The sequence below is a fragment of the Falco cherrug genome, chromosome 3 (genome assembly GCF_023634085.1).
Source record: "Falco cherrug isolate bFalChe1 chromosome 3, bFalChe1.pri, whole genome shotgun sequence".
NCBI classification, from domain to species: Eukaryota; Metazoa; Chordata; class Aves; order Falconiformes; family Falconidae; genus Falco; species Falco cherrug.
In genome coordinates, this window is record NC_073699.1 from 66,965,827 (window position 1) to 66,987,389 (window position 21,563).

At 34.1% G+C, this 21,563-nt stretch overlaps 1 protein-coding gene across 5 annotated transcripts in view; it reads right to left on the reverse strand.

The window, feature by feature from the left end:
- Positions 1-21,563, reverse strand: part of RTTN (rotatin) — an 89,591-nt gene that overhangs the window by 27,401 nt on the left and 40,627 nt on the right. For 4 of the 5 annotated variants that reach the window (XM_055705246.1, XM_055705248.1, XM_027798325.2 and 1 more), the window contains 8 exons: positions 21,228-21,382; positions 19,818-20,037; positions 17,938-18,066; positions 15,453-15,560; positions 13,420-13,578; positions 12,015-12,086; positions 8,391-8,583; positions 6,042-6,124 (listed from right to left, as the gene is read on the reverse strand). In XM_055705246.1, coding sequence (XP_055561221.1) covers positions 6,042-6,124; positions 8,391-8,583; positions 12,015-12,086; positions 13,420-13,578; positions 15,453-15,560; positions 17,938-18,066; positions 19,818-20,037; positions 21,228-21,382 — 1,119 coding nt within the window. The remainder of the gene's footprint in view (positions 1-6,041; positions 6,125-8,390; positions 8,584-12,014; positions 12,087-13,419; positions 13,579-15,452; positions 15,561-17,937; positions 18,067-19,817; positions 20,038-21,227; positions 21,383-21,563) is intronic. The other variant, XM_055705247.1, reaches the window with a different exon arrangement.

Here is a 21,563-nt window from a genome sequence, read left to right on the forward strand (position 1 = left end):
TCCATATAATTGACTAAATCTACTTTTGGACAAAGATAGAAAGGCATTACTGAAGCATTTAAACTCAAATTTTTCATGGGCTATTTGCTCTGCTGAGAACATCAGCACTTGCCCATTTGTAGCACGATGCGCTCAGATAAAAATATCACAAGCACATTAGTCATCAGCCAAAGTTGACTTCCCAGCGTCTTTCTGACTTAAACTTAGTCCTTAGTACTTCCCTTAAACTTCGTCCTGTGATCCATATATGTATTCATTTCATAGTGAAGGTACATTTACATGACAGTAGATAGTCTTACTGTCATACTACCATGTTCCTGCTATCAGTTCTACATTATCTATTATTAATTTGGCATGCTTTGGAAAGTTCTTGATGCTCTTGCTACTGTGTTTAAAACTACAAGCTTGAGATCAGAAGACCTAGAGTCTCCAGCTTAATAATATGCTTTTGTGACATGACAATACTTGTGACCTGTTTCAGAGTTTGGGAGGTAAGTATCTCCCATGTCAGGACACTTTTTCACTTCTGTTTTGTTTTCTAGCTGGACAACTCAAATCAGATAAATTTTCTTCAAGACTGTCACTATACAGTGTAAAGAATACAGAACATTGGTGAATCCAATGAAATCCCAACACAGTCACAGCCTGAAGGATGTTATTAGATTTTTCCTCACAGTGAGCTTTCTAAGGGAGACTGAAATATTCCAAAGGTTTTCTTTTTAAAGTTTTATTAGAATATCAGTTGGAATATTTTTTTACCTAAGAAAGTGTCAAAAGTGGCTTAATTGACAAAAAGGGTGGAGGGAAGAAAATCACAGATTACTCCCCTCCTTGCTATTGTATCCTTGCAGTAAGGTCACTGCTTTTCAGGTTTGGCTTTGATTTACTTAGCAGCATTTTGACTTACAGGAACTCTCTACTTAAGTCTTTTCTTGTCTCCTAAAAGGTTTAAGCCCACCTCCCACCCCCATCACTTCCAAATATTGTTAGGCTTCTATCATCAGATCTTTACTTGAGACCACAGTCCCTGCATGAGCTAAAGGTTGCCACCTCTGTGCTGTAACTCCTTTCTAACCCCTGTTTTCCTCTGGCATCCCAGTATTGTCCATCATACAGTCTTGAACCTTTCTCCTCAAGCGTGCTCATTGCTCCTCAAAAATCCAGAAGATTATTGTAACACAGAAAACAAGCCACAGTAAAATTTAGGGTGCATCTCTGAAACCCAGGATTCACATATAGCTTGGGTCACAAACACTAGGACATGCTTGGCTAAATAATTTTCTTGTTAGCAAAACACAATACCAAATTGTACTGACCAACTGAAATTCAAATTTTGTTTAGATTATACAAATAAAAAGATATTTGCCAATTGAATAAATTATGTAAAGGTTCATGCTTGCTGATTTAAATTATTATTAAAATCCATTATTTATATTAAATCAATCCATCTTGACACATGGTAAATTTTGCATTTATTCAGCACTATCTTTCGATTCCAACCATTCTAATAAGTGACAAAACCATAAAATTATAAACCCAAAATGTAACTTCTGACAGTCCATATGGTTCTTCTGCAACAAGTAAAGCTCTAAAAGGAATTATTACTATGCTGAGTCATCTTAAAGATATTACCAGAATTATACAAGCTTTCACATATTAGTAAGCAGTATTGTCTACATTGCACAATAATAGTTTCTCCATCTTTTATAATTGTCTAAACACTTTGGGCAAAGAAATAAAAACAAGTTCTTAAGTATGTTAAAAAATAAATAACCAATAAAAGCTTTATCTGGTTAGAAAGATATCAGCTTCCTGCACTGATGGAACATTTATTGGCAGTTGCTTCACAGTGGGACGTGGGCTCAAACCAGAAAATTTCTATCTTAACAGAAAACATAGTAACACAATGAAGTTGTTTCTACAATGTTCTGCCTTACAGGAAAAAAAAAAAAATATTACCACTTTTATAAATCACCTTTGATAAGGAGTCTAGGACATTGTATCTAGTAAAGAATATTTACTACTGCCAACATATTCTTTCTGGGAGCAATGAAGCATTCTGTTTAACAACAGACTTTGGAAGAGGGTTTTATTGGGGAAAAGAAAGGTTTGTTTGGGGGGAGATGATGACTGCAGATTAGAACTAACATAAAAGAATACTAAAAATTGTCCGAGTGGAAACACAGGAGAAATGTAAGGGGTTTGGTCTCTACCAACTAGATATGAATAAAAGGTCTTTTCTTAACTTCTAGTATAAAAATCCCTCTGGCATTGCTTTAATAGGCTTGCAGTGATTAATTCTATTCAGTTCTCTTTTCAAAGATTTAAATCACTTAACTGTATAGCACTTTGGTAACCATGGTTCCAGAAAATAAAGCACACACTTTTATAAAATAGCAAGAAGATTTCATAGGAAAGAATGGCCAGGACTTAAAACTATCCCAGAAACGTTTGTAGATCTTTAACTTGCACCATCTTTAGCTCAAGTCTAAAGAACTGCTCATTTTGCTAAGCTGTCCTGGGCACAGAACAGCCCTAGTGTATTTATGCACTGTGAAGGAAGTTGGTATCTCCATGCTGCTTGGTATTCTCAATCGTACATACTAAACACAAAACAAACATGTTAAAATAAGAGTAAGGATTTGTCCTCTGAAATGACAACATAAGATATTGTTTAAATTATGAATTCTATAAAAGACAAAGCTTTTTAATCTTCTCAGAATTGGACTTTTTTCAGTATCCACATTCCAGTTTACAGAAAAATAAAGATAAATTTGACAAAAAACTGCAATCTGCTGAGATCTTAAAGACACTAAATACAGTGCATATGAGTTAACAGAGTACAGACAATCCAGCTATGCTGCTGTCTTTTGCATGACCTTGAATCATTGATTTCAGCCCCACATTGCTATTCTTCGTAAAATGGACAAAATTGTATTTATGGCCTCTGCAAGACCTCTGACAGACTATTTTATAAAATTAAGTTTTAAAAAAAGAACAATTTCTGCCATTAATATACTTGCTTTATAATTTTCTCAATTTTACTTCCTTCAAATTTGGGGAAAAATTTTGGGATGGGGAAAACAGATGAAGCCAAGTAGTAATTTAGATATTACTTTCACTAAAGGTCATAGAAACCCTGTATGAAATCAGCCTTTGATAGCAGATAGCTCAAAGTATTGATTACATGAAATATGAAAACATAGAAAACCAATAGTGCCTTTTCCTTTTTGTCAGAACTTTTTTTCAAATATATATATATATAGAAATCCAGCAAACCTTTTCACAGGGGAAAAAAAAAAACCCACAAAAATCAGTAAAAGCACATCACTTTTGCTTCTGCAAAGATCTTCAGTATATGGCTTACTGAAGAAAAAAGCAGCTTCAGCTTCCTAGACCGATATTCATGAAGTGAATGCATATGGACATATTTAAAAGAGCTTTTTAATTTGTTGGAGTTTTTTTTAACTTTATTTAAACATTAGAGAAGAGCTTCTGACAGAAACAGTTCTACTTGGTTTGATAGCTGGTAAATCTAAATTATTTCTGGCTTTTGTCAACAAATCTGTACCATACACAAAAAAAAAAAATAAAAATATCCCTTCAGTAAGACCAGCAGTCGGCCTCCCTTCTGTGATGGGGAAAGCATGCCATCTAGTGGGCTTGAAATAACTGCATCTTCCTGGTACCATCAATACATAAAATTTAGAGATAAACCTCTATAAAGTCTTGGTAATGACTTCATAGATTTCTTTTACTTATATATCAAAATGGAAAGCTTTGGGCCAAACTTTAGGATCATAAAATTGCAAATGCCTGATTTCAGGACAAGTTGGAATTTTATTTTCAAACTCTACTAGATGGACTTTAATAGTGATTAACTGCCCTCTGAAATACAGTTTGCATTAAGCCTCAGTTCCCTTCATCTACCTTTCTTCTCCTAGTTAACACTGGCATCAGGACATCAGACCTGTACATCTTGCCTTCCAGCTTGGAAACTTACTCTCTGCCATGTCAGCACTGGTATTTTTTTAAAGGTAGGAAACCTGGTTAATAAAAACGAGAGTTTAACACTGCTAAAAAGGTCCATGAAGGACAAACAGAAATAAAATTAACTTCTATAAATGAGAATCGAAGTCTGTGTAAAATCTTCATGTGTATCAGGGGAAGATGAAAACAGAAAAACCCTAAACTGGAATAAAATTCTTACATTAGATACAAGAGCATACCCTTAAGAAATATGAAGTCTACAACATCTGGAAGACTGATACAAATTGAGTGTATCTTAGTATTACACTGTGCTTTCCATTTTAAATAATTAGTTGTCCGTTTGCTAAAAGGAATCATAGAGTTATGCCTTTATAATAAACTATGACACTACTCTACACTTATAAATAAAAATACATTAATTTGATCTAATAGATTCCAAATTAGTTTGTCCTTTTTTTAAGCTACTGAAGCTGAAGCAATTTCATGTAATGAACTCAGGCACAATTTTAAGTAGATAAGAAACTCAACCCTGATAAGAATTACTGAAATTTAACTTTTCTCTGAAGTAACATGATCAAAATGATTAAATTTGTTCAACTCTTATTCCTATAAGAAAGTGGCACTCAATTTTTTCAGTAAAAACAATTGGGAAACAATGGCATTTAAACAACCTGAGATTCTTATGTAAACGTTTTTTTAAGCAGTATCATGTTAGCATCTACTTCCTGATTTACATGCACTTTAATTTTAGTTTCAAATATTCAGATTTCAATACTTGTGTTTAAAATAGCTCTAAAGTTTCTTGGTGGGTTGTTTTTTTTTAATCAATGAAAATCAAATTCATTAATAAAATCTCTGAAAAAAAGAAATTTTAGCTTAAAACTAGAGTATACTTTCTCCTCAATTATTAAAAACATGCCACATAGCAGTAACAGTTCTATATTTATAATATAGAACCAAAACAGTAAGGAAAAAATTTCATTGTGAAATATTTTGAGACAAAATTTCAGTACTGGGTTTTCTATGTTTTTTATCACAATCCACAACAAAACTGGGCATAACATTTTTAGTCAATTAAAAAAAATAGTATCTTGTGCTTTATCAGTCCTTGTCATATCAGTACACCTGTTTAACAGAAAATAAACTTCTCAGCTATGATATTATGGCTTCCATATTACATTAGATGGTTAGTCATAAATCAAAATCTTTTAAAGAAAATATAAAATTATTAAAATGGATTTTTATGCAACATAGGAATTATGCTTCAGTTTTTGAAAATACATGATTCTTATCAGGCAACTAATGTCATAAAAGCTTCCTCCACAGCCTGATGTGATACTGCATATCTACTCTGGAACTGTAGGAATGTATTTGAATTTCTTTTCCTTTGCATTTGCCGTCTTGAAAGACAGCACATGTTTACAGCCTTTCATTGCAGTAATCATCCTAGCCAGAAACAAAATTTTCAAGCAGCCACCTGCTTTCTTGTATTTTCCATGTCTATTTTGGGTCTTCCAAACACTTGTGCCACTTTTATATTCTATAAAAGCATTTTCAGAATCTAGAGTTATTATGACACAGAGTATAATTTTAACCCAATGTACTTATGTGGCTTTGATTGATTCAGTTCTGTAGTTTTGTAGTATAAATATAGGTTCACTCTGAAAGGACATTTTTGATAAAAGCAGCAGAAATGACAGCTATAGGTGGATAAGACGGCAATTTGTTAATAAATCCAACTACGAAGTAAACTCTAGAGACTATGTCATACTGTGAAAAGATACAGAATTCAGCACTGCCTCATGCATTTAGCTAGTCAAGGTAAGCTATTTTATTTACTTCTGCTCGGGTAAATAACCATACACGTTTTCTTCAGGATATTAAAGCCACTTCAGAGTAAATTTCAATTTAGTTGCAGCTTTTTAATTTTCAGTTTAATTTCATTTTTGTTTTGTTGGGTTTTTTTCAGCATTTGTAAAACTGCTAATTTTCTTCAAAGCATTTCATGAATAACTGTATATTTAAGATAAATATATTACTCTGCAAGTTACCATAGTTTCAGATGTTGACTGAGAATGTGAAGAATGGCTTTGACTGGATGGACCCTGCCCAAGATTAAAAGAATCATCAAAATCTGTAGGAAAAAAAAGAATAAAAATCAAAAATGAACAAAAAAAGTTCTCTTTTGCGTTACTACAAGACCAGCAGAGAGCATAACAAGCTTTTCAAAGGATTGTTTCAGTGAAACAGAAAAGTAGCCAGCCACAGTTATCCTTCTGAAAATCTCAGAATATAACCCTTCACACATCATACTTATGAAGTCTTACTCAGCAAATCCCTTGAATAAACAGAAACTGAATAAAATATAATTTTCAGCACAACATTAAATAAGTCTGGGAAGAGCTACACTTAGCTCAAACTGCAGTTGCATAGCCTTTAGTCAGTCATTTGAAATAGTTCAGATTGAGTTTTATTTAAAATGCAATAGTACAAAAGTATTGAAGATACTGGGGTCTCACAACACAAATATAATAGATATCCTCGACTTCAAAAAACTTCAAATTCACATTTTAGGAGAGGCAGTTTCAAGAGAACCCATATTCATAAATATCATGAAGGCAGAACTGCTTTGTGAATCTGTTTCAGAAGAAAAAAGGCCAAGAATTTAATAGCACAAACCTGTAAATAGGTTTTGAGGCTTTCATTTGTTTAGAAGAATAAAGCACTACATAGAATAAAGCACTACATTTCATGGATTCTGAGTGTCTGTATGTGTATGTATGGGACTTCTATACATACATATCTTAGATAATTACTAAACCAAGCTAACTAATTTTATTTTTAATATAACTTTACAGATGAGGGTTTTTATATTCCTGAAAAAATGAGGAAAATACACTGGGGGAAAAATTACAAAAATGGTTTCACGAAGATAAACTAAAGCAAGATCTTCTATTAAGAGATTACAAGGGACCTATTAAAAAGCAGAAACAGGTCATCATAGATAAACAACACAATCCTGAACATATGAATGAAAGACTTAAGTCTTTCAAGCACTATAGTTTTAGAGATGGAGCAAACACTATCCTGTGTTCCATTTTTTAAATAAACAAAAAATTTGTTTCTTATTCTTGAAATATGATAGATTATTCTTCCCCTTTATTTCAAAGCTCCTGGAAAACCACTTTTTTTGGATTTGCTTTTCAATGACCTGATAAAATCTGTCTCAACTGCTCACTGAAAAGTTCTACAATCCTGGCGTTCAGTGGCTCTTAGATATGATATTGCATCAGCTAACAAGACTATCAAGCAGCACAAATAAGAGGGCCATGGCAGGAGTGAAATGTGTTGGGCTGAAAAAAATTACACTTAGAGATAAATAAAGCAGCCATAGAAGGAATTGAAGACTTTTATGGCTGGAATTTTGTATACTGCTGAGGTACTTCACTGGTCTCTGAGTGAGTTAACCAAGAATATTTCTTTCCCTTGTGTCTGACAAAGTCATAACTTGGTAGGGGAAATAACACTCCTCTTCTGTTCGTGTTTCTGTAACCTAAGTTTAACAGAAGCAGACCTACAAGAACTGTTTAAATCTGTAGCCTTGGAAGATGGAAATACAGGAACAGGCACACAAAAAAGAAGGAAACCAAAAAGAATAAACTTACTCATTTTCACTCCTTTGTTCAGTTTTTACCAACTGAGCTCTCTGAAGAATTTCCTAGCTTTCTAAATTTAAGATCATAATATGTATTTGGAAAAGAATGTGGGTTCCCACAATGCATTCCAGTAAGACTTACGAATATTATTCAGAAAACAATTAGTCAATGAAAAAAGTCAGATCTAAGATACTCTAAGGGTGTATGGGTTGAAAAAAAATAAAGCTATCTCTGTATTAAATTTGATCAGCCTATGAACCAAATCATATCTGAATGTCTTAGAATGCAGATAAAACTTCAGTATGAGTAGGAGTGGACTCCAATATACATATTTGAGGTTGAACACATCAAGAAACAGAAGCTGGAGTCTTGAAACAGTCCATACATGTCTTTTTCCTAAACTTTCATTGTACTGGTCTGTCATAAAGTCATAATTGTGAACAGTATTTTACCCCCAGCATTTTGCAAGAAAGCATACTGCATAACCAGTTACACCTTTTACATTTGTAACTTTTTAAATATATAAATAACAGCTCAGAACTTTTTCTGAGATATGTTACACTAGTGGCTTACCTACTTAAATCCTCAGAGCAGTATTTTGACTTAATGGCATATTTAAGTGCATGGTTTATATATTAATTTTCAGTTCTGTTTGCAGTAAGAACTATTTGAGGTAAGTTACTCAAAACTGTAAGTTATTTAACTAAGTTTAAAGTACTACAGGATTACATTAACATCACTCACCAGTTATACCACCTTTTTGTATGATGAGGTTGTCTTCCTTGGAAGAATTCAAATCAAACGTATAGCATCCTAGGTAACAATGTTTCACCATCTGATTTACATGTTCATAGAATCTGCAGTGATACAAAAGGGCCTTAAGTGCAGGTTTTCCTGTCTGAGAGAGGCCAGATTCTTCATCATGTACACAGGGACCCTGAAGACATGAAATTCACAAACATAATTTCTTAGAAGGAATGTTATACATAAACTGTTAATAAAAAAAAAAAAGTCTAATATTGTGTGTGTGTGTATACATAGCTGGTTTACAGGCTATAACTAATAGATCCCAAAAATCAAATGTAGATTTTGTTAAGGCTGAGCTAAAATCATAATATTTTTTAAAAGCTGTAACGATTTAGCAAAATTGAAGTAGTTATTTAACCCCTGAGAAATTTGTTAATAGCTAAGTACAAAGGCATGGAAAGCTATAAATGGATGGTTTTGATACAGCAAATGCGTCAGAGGACTTAGCAATTTTAATTTCTCATTTAATTCTACTTATACATATCAACTCATGCAAAAGATTTCTTTCTAAAAAGAGCATACTTGCGCTAAGAGAACATTAAATACCCTGAAAAGGTCATCCTATTCTAAAGTATACTGCCATTACACTACAGTAGCCATGTCAATCTACCATGATAAAAGATTTATTTAGAAAACAAGACATAAAAAGAAAGAAATTCTTCTTCAAGAACTGTTTTCAGTCATTTCTTTTTAAATACTGACTTCAGGGAAAACTTTCTAGAGCAGTGGATTTACACCTGAAAAGAAAGACTTCGTAGTCTTATCTCAAACAGTTTGATTTGACTGCCTTTGTAACAGTATTTCTGCAATGTTTTCTGCAGAAAACAAGAAGTTTTATTAAGCTACAACATAACCTGGTTTAGACTGACCATAAAAATTAGAAGCGTTAGCTGGTCTTTTGCCAGCAGACTGAGCAAAAGTTGAAACCAATTACGTCCTGGAAGGCAGTTTTAGGAGGCATCTTGCAGTACTTCAAAAATAAACTAATTAAAATTATAGCAAGAAGATTCATCAGTGCTAATTAGAAACTTCCTTTGGCAGTCAGGAAAAACCAGAGGTAGACCAACTGCAAATAAGTAATTTGAAAACCACTATTTGTCCCCAGAAGGCTCTAGATCTCCCCCAACCCCTCCATTTACATTGAAATTAAGCTTACCTTCCATGAAAACAAAACAAAAAACAGATCAAGTAGAAGCAGTAAAACTATTTTGTGTTATAGGATAAGTTATAACCTGAGTTTTAGATGGCTACCGTTCATTCTTTTTGGTTTCTGTAATATACAGACAGACTATTTTCACTATTTGCGTTTTACGCCAATTAATGGAGAATCAGACATGACCAACAGTTTGAAGAAGAATGTAGCATTTCATGTAAACTGTTTATGATGAATTATAAAACTGTACTCATACACTGTCAGCAATATATTTAGAATGTATCAACTACAGTAAATGCATACTTTGGAACTTTTGTTAAATTTAGTCAGAATTTTACAATCTAGAACTGTCTTTGCCAGTTTAAAAAGCTATACCAGATATTTTATTGTACAATGGGGAGTCTGAAGGAGTTACTCATCAATTACATTTATAAAGTGCTCTGACTTCAGCAATCTTCATACAACACAGTAGGTTGCAGTCTTGGAATACTTCCCACAAGTTGACTTTACTCATGACAAAAAATTTCCTATGCCACTCTTTAAAGGAACATAGCAAAATGAATTATTGTAAAGCAGACCAACTAGATAACAGCAACACTATAGACATTATTGTGAAGACATTGGGGTCTACAAACTATATCTACAGACTTCCCTTTTCCATGCCTGTTTGCCTAAGGGATAAAATGATAATGTTCTACTTTGGCTATGGTATGCTATTCACCCAGATCCACTTAACAGGTCTCCTTTGAATTTGCTTGCATTAAAGTCAACAGAAAAAGCATCTTATTTGGCGCAAGGGAGAAAAAAAAGTGTAACTGTGAAATATAGAATTTAATCCTCGTGGTATCTTATGTTTTTAATTGTTGTTTGTATTTTCAACAGTTTTAATTTACCAGCTACCATAAAGTGTTGCTTCATAGTATCTTTCAGCATGAAACCCTTATTAAGTGATGACCAATTTCCATTAAATTGCACTTCCTAATAAGAATCACATGGACTCAGAGCTTCTATTAATTGCGCTGGAATTCATCCAGATTTCTGCCACTGAATTCAGTTGTTGAAATGTTTAAAAAAAAAAAACAAAAAAAAAGACTAAAAAGCAACCTTAATAGAGATCAACAAGTTACAATCACTGCCCCTTGTAAATTCCCTGCCATTATGGATTTAAATAATATTTATATTGATAAGATATAAATCATAAGCAATAAGACAGAAACAAGGGCCAGATGACTTGGACATCATCTTTAACGATCAGACATAAAAGAAACATAAGACGTACTGTAAAATGTAATTCTGCAAAAAAAAAAAAAAGTGTAATTGATTTTGGGTGCAGCTGAATCATAGATAACTTATCCTAGTAAAAGAACATGAGGTATGTCTTCCAGCACTAATTTGATCTTTTGCAGAAAGGACCAGATAAAACAGCATGTGGCTGCATCCACAAATTTCTTCAAAAAGAACATGCACTGTTCTCACATATACGTGTGAGATGACATATGATCATGAGACATGATCTCACAAACTGGAAGGAGCGAGATGGACAGAAAGAACAGGTATCAGGCCACAAAGATTTGAAAAATTGGGAACTAAAATCCAAACATCTTTATGTACAATGAACCAGACCTACTGAAAGTAACATGAGATGACTGACTCAAGATCAGAACTGGAAAAGCCTCCAGAGGACCTTATCAATTTACTTTCTCTCATCAGATATTGCGTAAAGGGAGACAGACTCTCCTCATTGGTGTCCAGTGACAGGACAAAAGGCAATGAGCAAAAACTGAAATACAGGAAATTCTATTTAAACTTAAGAAATACTTTTTCCCTGTGAGGGTAAGTCAAACATTAGAGAAGAGGTTGTGGAGTCTCCATCCTTGGAGATACTCAAAACCTAACTGGACACAGCCCTGAGCAGCCTGCCCTAATTTGCCCTGCTTTGAGCAAGGGGTTGTTTTCAAGAAGCATTTAAATTGACTTAAGCAACAAGCTGCTTTATCTTTCTTTGGAAAGAGTTGTTTCTCATCATTTATGCATTTCTTTATCACATTCTCAGAATTTCTTCTTCTTCATACCCCTCAAAACATGTTGCATTCCAAGTGTGGGTAAAATAAACAACCAACTTCTGTCCTAAAACATTAATGATCCTGTGTAAGTAAGTATGTTTCCTAGGAGCCCAAAGGTACTACATTCATGAAATGCAACATATACACAAACTAACTTTGGATCTTTTCTTGAGCTTGCTGGAAGTTTGAAAGAAGTTTGTCTATTCACGTATCTTTCCAAAATATCACCCTAGACATGTAATTTTTAAGCTTATATTGTATAGGTATACTGACATAAGTTTTTATATCAAATAACATCTCTCTGTGACACTATGATCTTTCTCATCAAATGTAATAGTCACTCACTTGCCAAATACAATCTTTCACATCTTCTGTAGGAATTGGAATCACAAGGAGATTCTGTAGAATAAAAGCAGCCTGAAAGAAATGAAAGCATCAATATTGCCATGTAGCCATCACAGTTCAAAAAAACCACATCAGATTGAATAGCACAGTCTACCTATTATTTCATTACTTTAGTCCTATGTTGAAACAAGTAATTTTCATGTTCATGTTGAAAAAAAATTAGAAGGATATAACCTAAAACTCCTCAAACTTCACCTATGACAGATGTCATTAGGACAGGGCACAAGAGAAGGCTGGTAAGAAAAAAAGACAAGGAAGAGACAGAATAGAAATCACATGGAAACACTACTTTTTATATACAACTAACACATCACTGTTCCAGTACAGTCAATCCTATTGAATAAGGATTACATTACAAGAAACACTGGAAAAAAATCCTGGAGCAGGAAAATAAGTGCTTATGATGCTTCACACTATTGTTCTCAAGTATTTTTTTTTTTATTATTATAAAATTATTGGGACAATGTGGGGCACGTATTGGGGGACACAGACACATACGTTCCAAATATTTTCCTAAGTACATGGCATGTGTGTTTTTCTAATTTATATTACGCACATTTCACATACATGTGGATGGACTGAAACTGCTTTTTTTATATTTTGCCAATCTTTTGGCAATAATTTGACTCTTAAGAGACTACTAACATGATTTTTAAGTTAAAAAAACAATAAAGAGCACATTCTCAAAAGAATTTTGCACAAATAAATTCAAAATATTACTTTGGAAAAATCTAATCAGTTGAGAAGAAACTAACCCACTATTTGCCACAGTTGTTCCTTTTTAGTCATTGAAAAACAAGAAAAACCTTACAACTAGTTGATACAAATATGTAATACTATATTTAAACTGTGTACATGCTTTATGCAACTTTCTACATGCTGCTCTACCAGAGTACAAGCTTTTAGTTTTCATAAATAAATCTTAGTGCCTAGACAAATTAGATTATTTCATAGCTGCAATGAAAAGATACTTACTACAGAACAGGTGATGACTTTGCACCAAAGTGTTCATAAATGGAACAAAACAGCCATTACAATTTGGGCTAATCTGTTATGCTTTAGCAACCTATTTCTCTGCCTGAGTAAGCCTTAGGAGTTTTTAATGTGTTCACGTCTATTGTTTGGATAATCTCTGCTTTTACACTAGTCACCTGTATTTTTGTTGCTTCTTGTGTAATTCTAAATAGGAAGCTGAATATTTATTTTCAGTTAGGCAGTTTTTAATTTACAAAGCAGTAGTTTTTGTGCAGCATCAGAGAATAGATACATAAATAAAAAAAAATTCTCTTTAATGAAAAAAAAAACCCTGACAATCTAAGACTGTAGAAGGATACAAGAAACATACCTCCCTGCGTACCATGCTACATTCAAATTGATCCAGAAGGATGTTCATCACCGTTCCCCACAGCCCTCCTGAAATGTTCTGGCAACTTTCTGCTAAAGCAATACATCCTCTTTCAAGAGATGTAAGAGCTGATCCTATTCCAAGTGCTGTAAATCTCACCTAGTACATACAAACACAACACAAAGTGGTATTTCTTACAGTACTTAGAATATTTTTTTCAATTATTAAGGTTCATCAACTGAATTTGGAGCTTAAGGGAATAATTTAAGAAGTAATCTCTTTTCCTATATTTCCCTGGCCCTATGCTCATAATCACAACTATGTGTATCTAAAAATGACAGAATTAATAAAACAGATTTTTGAATACTTAAAAATACTAAGATAGCCTTCAATATTCGTCACATTTTACCACTTAAACAGTTCCATTTAGCAAACACAATTTAACAGATTTGCTTCAAATACATTTGCCCTAAATTTGTCATTCACATAAATGTTTCTGCTTTGCAACTAAGTAACATCAATGTCAATGAAAACTGCCTAAGAATCATGATCATGAGTGACTATCAAAAGCATGGAAGACAGAAGATACAGGGAAGGATTTCTCAGAAGATGTTTATATAGAATCATAGAATGGTTTGGGTTTGAAAATACCTAAAAGATCATCTAGTTACAAATCCCCATGCCATCCATGGGCAGGGACACCTTCCATCAGACCAGGTTACTCAAAGCCCCATCCAACCTGGCCTTGAACACTTCCAGGGATGGGGCATCCATAACTTCTCTGGGCAACCTGTTCCCACGTCTCACCACCCTCACAATAAAGAATTTCTTCCCAATATCTAATCTAAATCTATCCTCTTTCTGTTTAAAGCCATTATCCCTCGTCCTATCGTTACGTGCCCTTGTATAAACTCCCTCTCCAGCTTTCTTGTAGGCCCCTTTTAGGTACTGTAAGGCTGCTATAAGGTCCTCTTGGAGTCTTCTCTCCTCCCAACCGAACAACCTCAACTCTTTCAGCCTGTCTTCATAGGAGAGATGCTCCAGCCTCTGATCATCTTCATGGCCCTCCTCTGGACTCACTCCAATAGGTCCATGTCCTTCGTATGTTGGGGGCTCCAGAGCTGAACACAATACTCCAAGTGGGGTGTCACCAAAGTAGAACAGAGGGGTAGAATCACCTCCCTCAACCCTCTCCTGGCCATGCTTCTTTTGATGCAGCCCAGGATACAGTTGGCTTTCTGAGCTGCAAGTGCACATTCCCAGGTCATGTTGAGCTTCTCAGCCACCAATATCCCCAAGCCTTTCTCCTCAGGGCTGCTCTCAATCCATTCTCTACCCTCAACCTGTATTTGTGCTTGGGATTGCCCTGACCCCTGTACAGGACCTTGCACTGGGCCTTGTTGCTTCATGAGGTTCGTACAGGCCCATCTCTCAAGCCTATCAAGGTCCCTCTGGATGGTATCCCTTCCCTCCAGCACATAAACTGTACCAGTCAGCGTGGTGTCATCTGCAGACTTGCCGAGGGTGCACTCAATCCCAGTGTCGACACTGCCAACAAAGCTGGTAAACATTGCTAGTCCCCATACTGACTCCTGAGGAATACCACTCGTCACTGGTCTCCACTCAGACATTGAGCCACTGACTGGAACCTTTGAGTGCAACCATCCAGCCAATCCCTTACCAAGTGGTCCATCCATCAAATACATGTCTCTCCAGTTTAGAGCAAGGATGTCATGAAGGACAGTGTCAAATGCTTTGCACAAGTCCACATAGATGACATCAGTCATTCTTCCCTCATCCACAAACACTGTAACCCCACCACAGAAGGCCATCAAGTTTGTCAGGCACGACTCACCCTTAGTGAAGCCATATGGAAGGCAACTGTCATTACTTTATTACTGTTATTTAGGATATAGTCAGGAACACTTTAAATAATGCAGAACAGTAGTTTTAATATTAAGTTAATGAAACAAAAATTTTGCAAATACTTAAGGGTCAAAATAAGGTATCAATTTAACATTACATTAACTAACCTCAGGGTCTCTATCTACCCATAAAGGAACCAGCCAAGCCAGACCTAGCTGAGAAAGAACTTGTTCTTCACTGTTATCACAAGGCAAAGACCAGAGAGAAATCCAGTCCTGATAGGAAAACAGAAAATAAATGAAGAAATTATTTTATAAATCTTTCAATGCCATGCTAATCTAGCAACAGCCTGAGCTACCAATTACATACTAAAACACTTAAAATGCACATAACAGTGATATTCCAGGAAAAAAGATGTTTTTATTCTGCCTCTATAAACATGCATTTAACCTGTTGACTTCATCTAGTGAATAAAATTAAATTTGTGGCATCTTCTTCATCGAATTAGAAATGCAGTGCTAAAGGGAGATTAAATATTTTACTTGAAATACTGGGATAATTTTTTCCATTCAAAATTTACTCCTTATGGGGTTGGGGGGGGGGGGGGGGGGGAGCGTTGCTTATTATTAACATGTGTCTTTCTCTCATATTTTATGCATGCCCAGAAAACTACCAAATAAGAACATGAAATTACTACTTTGATTGTAATTCATTCTTTTTCTTCATGTGCCTGCCACATCATTAAATAAAGTCTCGCAGACTACTACATGCTACTTAGCTGTAGATTCCATCAAATCATACGTGACTTTGCAAATTAACTTCTTTAGCTCAGGCTAAAAAAAACAAACAACAAAAAAAAAAAAACCCACCAAACAAAACCATACCTGCAAACCATACCAGCAAAATGCTCCATTTAACCATGGCACTATACAAAGAATGCAAAGTTCATAATGAATCATGGCACCTGAAATTTTATGTATGTGTCTTCTGACCATCTCAGTCCTGTATACTTTTACATGGTAGATGACTGACGTTTCATTTGGAGCAGCATAATTTGTGTGTATTTTCTCAACACACAGTATTAATTACAAAAAGCACAGTAATTTAGAGTCTGAATTTGCAAAGGGAAGGCATTCATATACAAAATGAAATAAAAAGCACTGGTCAGCAAAGCATAACCAGTGAAATGTCACCATAGCAAACAAACAAAACATTAAAGCAATTCCAGTACACCGTAAGTATATGCTTTGTTTCCCATGTACGGCTATGAACATCTAAGTAACCTCTGTCCATCAGTATGTGCTAAAAGATCTTATGTCTGACTTAACAAGGTGGTGCTTTTAATAGCAAAGAACCATAGTAGTCCCTAATACTGCTAATATGCAAACAACAAAAAATTTAACTAGTTTTAATTTCAAGTCATCAGATTGTGCATTTTAAATTAGTATTAATTTATTGGTATTTTAAATCACAGTTATACGGTGTACTCTTTTATAACACTGCTTGCACAGAGGAAGAAGATTAATTTTGTATTTCTCTTTCCATAAGATTAGACACTGAATCACATAATTGTAAAAGGATTTAAAATTTCTTTGAGAATATAAATTACTGCTACAGTCTAGACAGTAACACTGTTGTACACAGGTTATGATTTATAGACACAAAAGAATGCCACCTATCATTATGCCACTACACATATTATTTTATGAGACTGATATTAAAAAAAAAAATTCAGTTCAAATCCACTCCTTCATCCATGCATTTCCGATCTAATTCTTTGGAGTCTGCAGTCTTCCTGCAGTGTGCTTAATACTTTGTCCCCCCACAATTTTAATAAACCTTGTCAGCACTTAATGTCTTGAAGAATTACTAAATAACTGAAGAAATGGACATCTGGAATTTGGAGAAGCAGGTATACTGCTATTTGTAGTTACATGTGTACTTGATCATATTGAAAAGTTTTCACTTGTGGCTATCACAGATATTAATAACAGTGGATTTTAATTCTCCAAAATGATTACACTAAACTGTTAAATTTGCTGTAACTGCTTCAGGATGAAGGCTATTTCTCCTAAACTCTCAAAAATTTAGCTCTCAAAATATGCACGTGGACACAAAACACAGATAGAAATTTTTCTAGTAAGTAATTATAGCTCCTTTTATGAGACAACCATTCTTTCATATATGATTTTATATATATACATCTATATAGAGACATATATACACACATACATGTGTAAACATGTTAGAAAGCCTGTTATCTGTAGAAGGCTGAAGAAATAATGATGCTATAAATCTTTAAATTTATTCATCCTACATAAAAATTCTGATTTCTCATTTTTTGTAAAAATAAAATTATACCTTATTCTGAAACAAAGTCTTTCTAAGTCCACAGAATTACTTGCAGAATAGATTCAGTAAGACTAGAACTGAATCTTCAGCTTTCCTGTATACTATACTTTATCCTATTAATTTATCTAACATTATATACTAAATGAGACTACCAAATATTTTTTTATTTTTACTCTCTATTGCCATATTGCCATCTTCCCCCACCACATATGAAAATCTATCATTTAACTCCAACAGATAAAATATATTTGTGCATAACCCTCATAAATGACAACATAAGGACAACTGTATTGCACTCACCATATCCTTGGCTTGAGCCATCATTTCATGAGATAAGTGAAGCAAGCAAAGAACTGTGCTTTTTGTAACACCTTTTCCCATGAAGGACATAGCGTTTCCTCCCCATTCAACATAAAATGATGAGATGACCTAGGAGCAGGGGTACAAGTTCATGGTAGCTTTACTGTAATAGGTAGAGTACTGTCTTACACACTACTAAATTATAATTTAAACTCATGAAAAGATGGCAGATTTTTAGCTGAATTTTGTTATTTATTTATTTACAAGTTATTGGTCATGTGATGGTTTCCTATATGGTTAAACTTCCAAAGATCAGTGTTTTTGATTTGATTCTCCAAATGAAGAATGTATTCAAGCTTAGTAATGAGCACAATATTGAATACAAAACTGAAAATTTGGTTTTGATGGAAAGAGTCCATTAGTTGTACCCAGTTTTTTATACTACGTTTGGAATGAATAATATAGTTTCTTTTCAAAATTCTGTGTTCAAGAAAAAAGGTCATTTGTATCTTTTATTGAGATTTGAATTGGAATAAGTACATTAGCTTTCCATACCAAATTCTAATGAACAGAAAAGGTCACTGGATCATAACATAAAATACTCTCTGACCAAATATCTAACCATACATGTTAAAATAAAAAGCATGCTGCTTTCAACGAAACATGCCCAAAAATGCTTTTTAAAAAATTATAATCTTAAGACCTACACTTCTAGATGTATTCTTCTCCCCAAAACATGGCAATTTAAACTTCTCCATTTTTGCTGTTGTTCTTACTTTGAATCCCACTCTACAGGAATTCTCGCAAACCCACTTCCTCTCCTCCCCCCAAAAGAAAACTGTATTTGCTTTCATATTTAGGCCAAGTAAAACTGCATAATTCTTCTACACATAAGTCTTACGCATCACAAGTTGATTTCATTCCATAATATTTATTATGATTTTGCCCAGTAATAATCCTTCTTTTACATGACAATATCTGTAACCATGGTGCCATTTTTAGTCTAGACTTCAAACCTCAGAAGTCATCTAATCAAATAGCTCTAAAATATTTATTTCTACTCAAGAGATCTTGGCAAGTTAATACTTGCCCCTAAAACACTATATCTTTTTTCATCACAAACATGATTATCATTTGTATACAAACTTTCCAGACACTTATCTGGTTGCTATCCATATCATTCAGAATCTCAAATGAACTAAGATTACTTTAAATTTTTTTCAAGCCTTTACCAAAGCAACAAATAGATTTTAGTATTTGAAACAAAAAAACCCACATCTAAATTTACAGGTATTCAGTAGAGTAGGTACAACAAGCAGAAAGCCAGATATATGCTTTTCCTAGTTTTAAGAAACTGGGATTTTCAAAATATGCTATTTGTTAGTTGTCCATCACATCCATGGACTTAGCAAACAAATAAGCACACCAAAGAATGAAATTTTGGCTTCCTAACAACTGCAGCACTTGAATTACCTCTTTTCTGCTTTCTCTGTTAATAACCTGCTTAACTCCCCCAGACAACTTTTCACACATGGATTTTGCCTGTGGGAGAATATCTTGGATTTTTCCTCTTAGCAATTCAGTTATTTAAAAAAAAAAATAAATCTATTTTTCATCTTACTTAAACTACAGTCACTTTATATTACTTCTTAAACAAGAGATGAAGGCACACACAATACAACAAATCTTCACAGGTACAGAAACATATCACTTAATCTAGTCTCTATATTTTTGCTACTTAGCTGAAAAAAATCATCTTTCCCACACCTATTCCTAGTGATGTTATTCTCCAAAAGTACATTGTAAAAATTTCAGTGTCATTAGTTAAGTTCTTTACAAGCATTCAAACCAAAAGCTAAGTAATAACATACGTTACTTACCTCAAGAAGACCTGTTAAATATTTCTTACAAATTGTGATGGGTTCAACTGCAGCAGAATAGGTGCTCCAGTCTGGAAGTGCAGTAACATGAACCATTCCTCGTAATGTTCTCTCCAGTGAAGGAAGTCCATAAAAATGTGGTGCATCTGTTAGCCTTAAGCATTGCAGTAGCTTCAGAGCCAGTTCAGTTCTGAAAAAGCCAGCAAGTTCCAAGCCCTCTCTGAAATAATTGTGAAAACCAAAAAAGATCAACCATCAGCATGAAGTTATTATAATGAATCATTTTCCAAGAGGCCAATGCCTCATTCTTCTTACTATTAAGTCTGTAAGTCTCAGCATCTCATTTAGTTACCATTGCCTTATGCACAGAATAACATGGAATTAATTTGACATTTCTAGTTTCACCCAGGTCCTAAAAACATATTATTGTATCTGATTATAACAGGGCTGCTTAACTAAAAAGGTACAAATGAGATATATCTCTAATTATTAAGGTGCATGTTAAATAAAGAGCAAGAGATTGAGGACAATGGGTAACATACTGAGAAGAGTTACAAAGCTTTGCAGTTACACTTATATTTGTTCTGGTTCAAGAGACAAGTGTAAAAATATTTCCTGCAAAATACTATCAACCTAGAATTCAGGTAGATTGAAAATACAGCAGTGTGAGATACAACTAGCAGGGATTTCTATAATCCTTCCTTTTCCAGCTGTCAAAATATTTCGAAAATGAATAACCTAGTGGGAAGAATGAAGGTGGTAACATTTTGGAAGTATCTTTTCAAACAGTTACATTGTGGCACTTAAATAAACAAACACTATTTTAAGCTGCAACTTTAGTATCTCTTAGAATACAGTTGGACAGAGAGAGATTTAGTGTGGAAAGATACTGTATTAGAAACGCTGAGAAAAAAAATAATAGAAATTAATTTCTGTATTTGCTTCATTGACAGAAAAAAGTTTGAACTTGATGCTGGAAGGAGCTACCCTAAACAATGTGCACTGATATACTGTATCGGGCCAAAAAGATGCTCAATGAAAATAAACATTTGTTGATATTTCAAATATTTCAATGTTTTACTTTGCTATAAATAAAAGCTACAAAATCAATGAAGTTACCATTTGCTTGTGAAAAATTCCAGCAGAGGAAAAGATATGGTCTGTCTTCTCCCTGCAACCAGTTTAATTATCCATTTGCTGAAAAAGCGACCACTAGTAAATACTCTTCCAAGTTTCCTAGTTAATTTACTGGTTTTGTTGTTGTCGATTCAAGAAGAGTATATTCCATTTTTACAGTTTAAAATGAGTGAGTCATGATGTAATTGCATTCAAATTCTAGCCAAGATACAGTAGCAGGAGGTATTACGATCCCTAGTAAGAATTACATGGGCAGATCCATTTACACTGTACCTGTCAGTTACTGACATGGAACAACGTAACAATGTGTTAAAAAGACGAATGAGTTCTTTATCCAGTTGCTGCCTGACAGCAGTCTGTATTTCATCAATTTCATTCCGCACTTGGGATTCTGGTCGTACCAGGAGGCTCAAAAGGGATTTTGGCTTCTAAAAGAAAATAATAAAAATACAGTCACATAATGCATTGTTTAAATCCTATTTTAATACCCACATTAAAGCCATTTTTCTGTTAAGAGCTTGCAGAAAACACACATTGTGTATCACAAATTCCATTATCATTTTACTAAGTAGTATTTCTGTAAAAAGCACAGTGAAAAATTCCTACAAT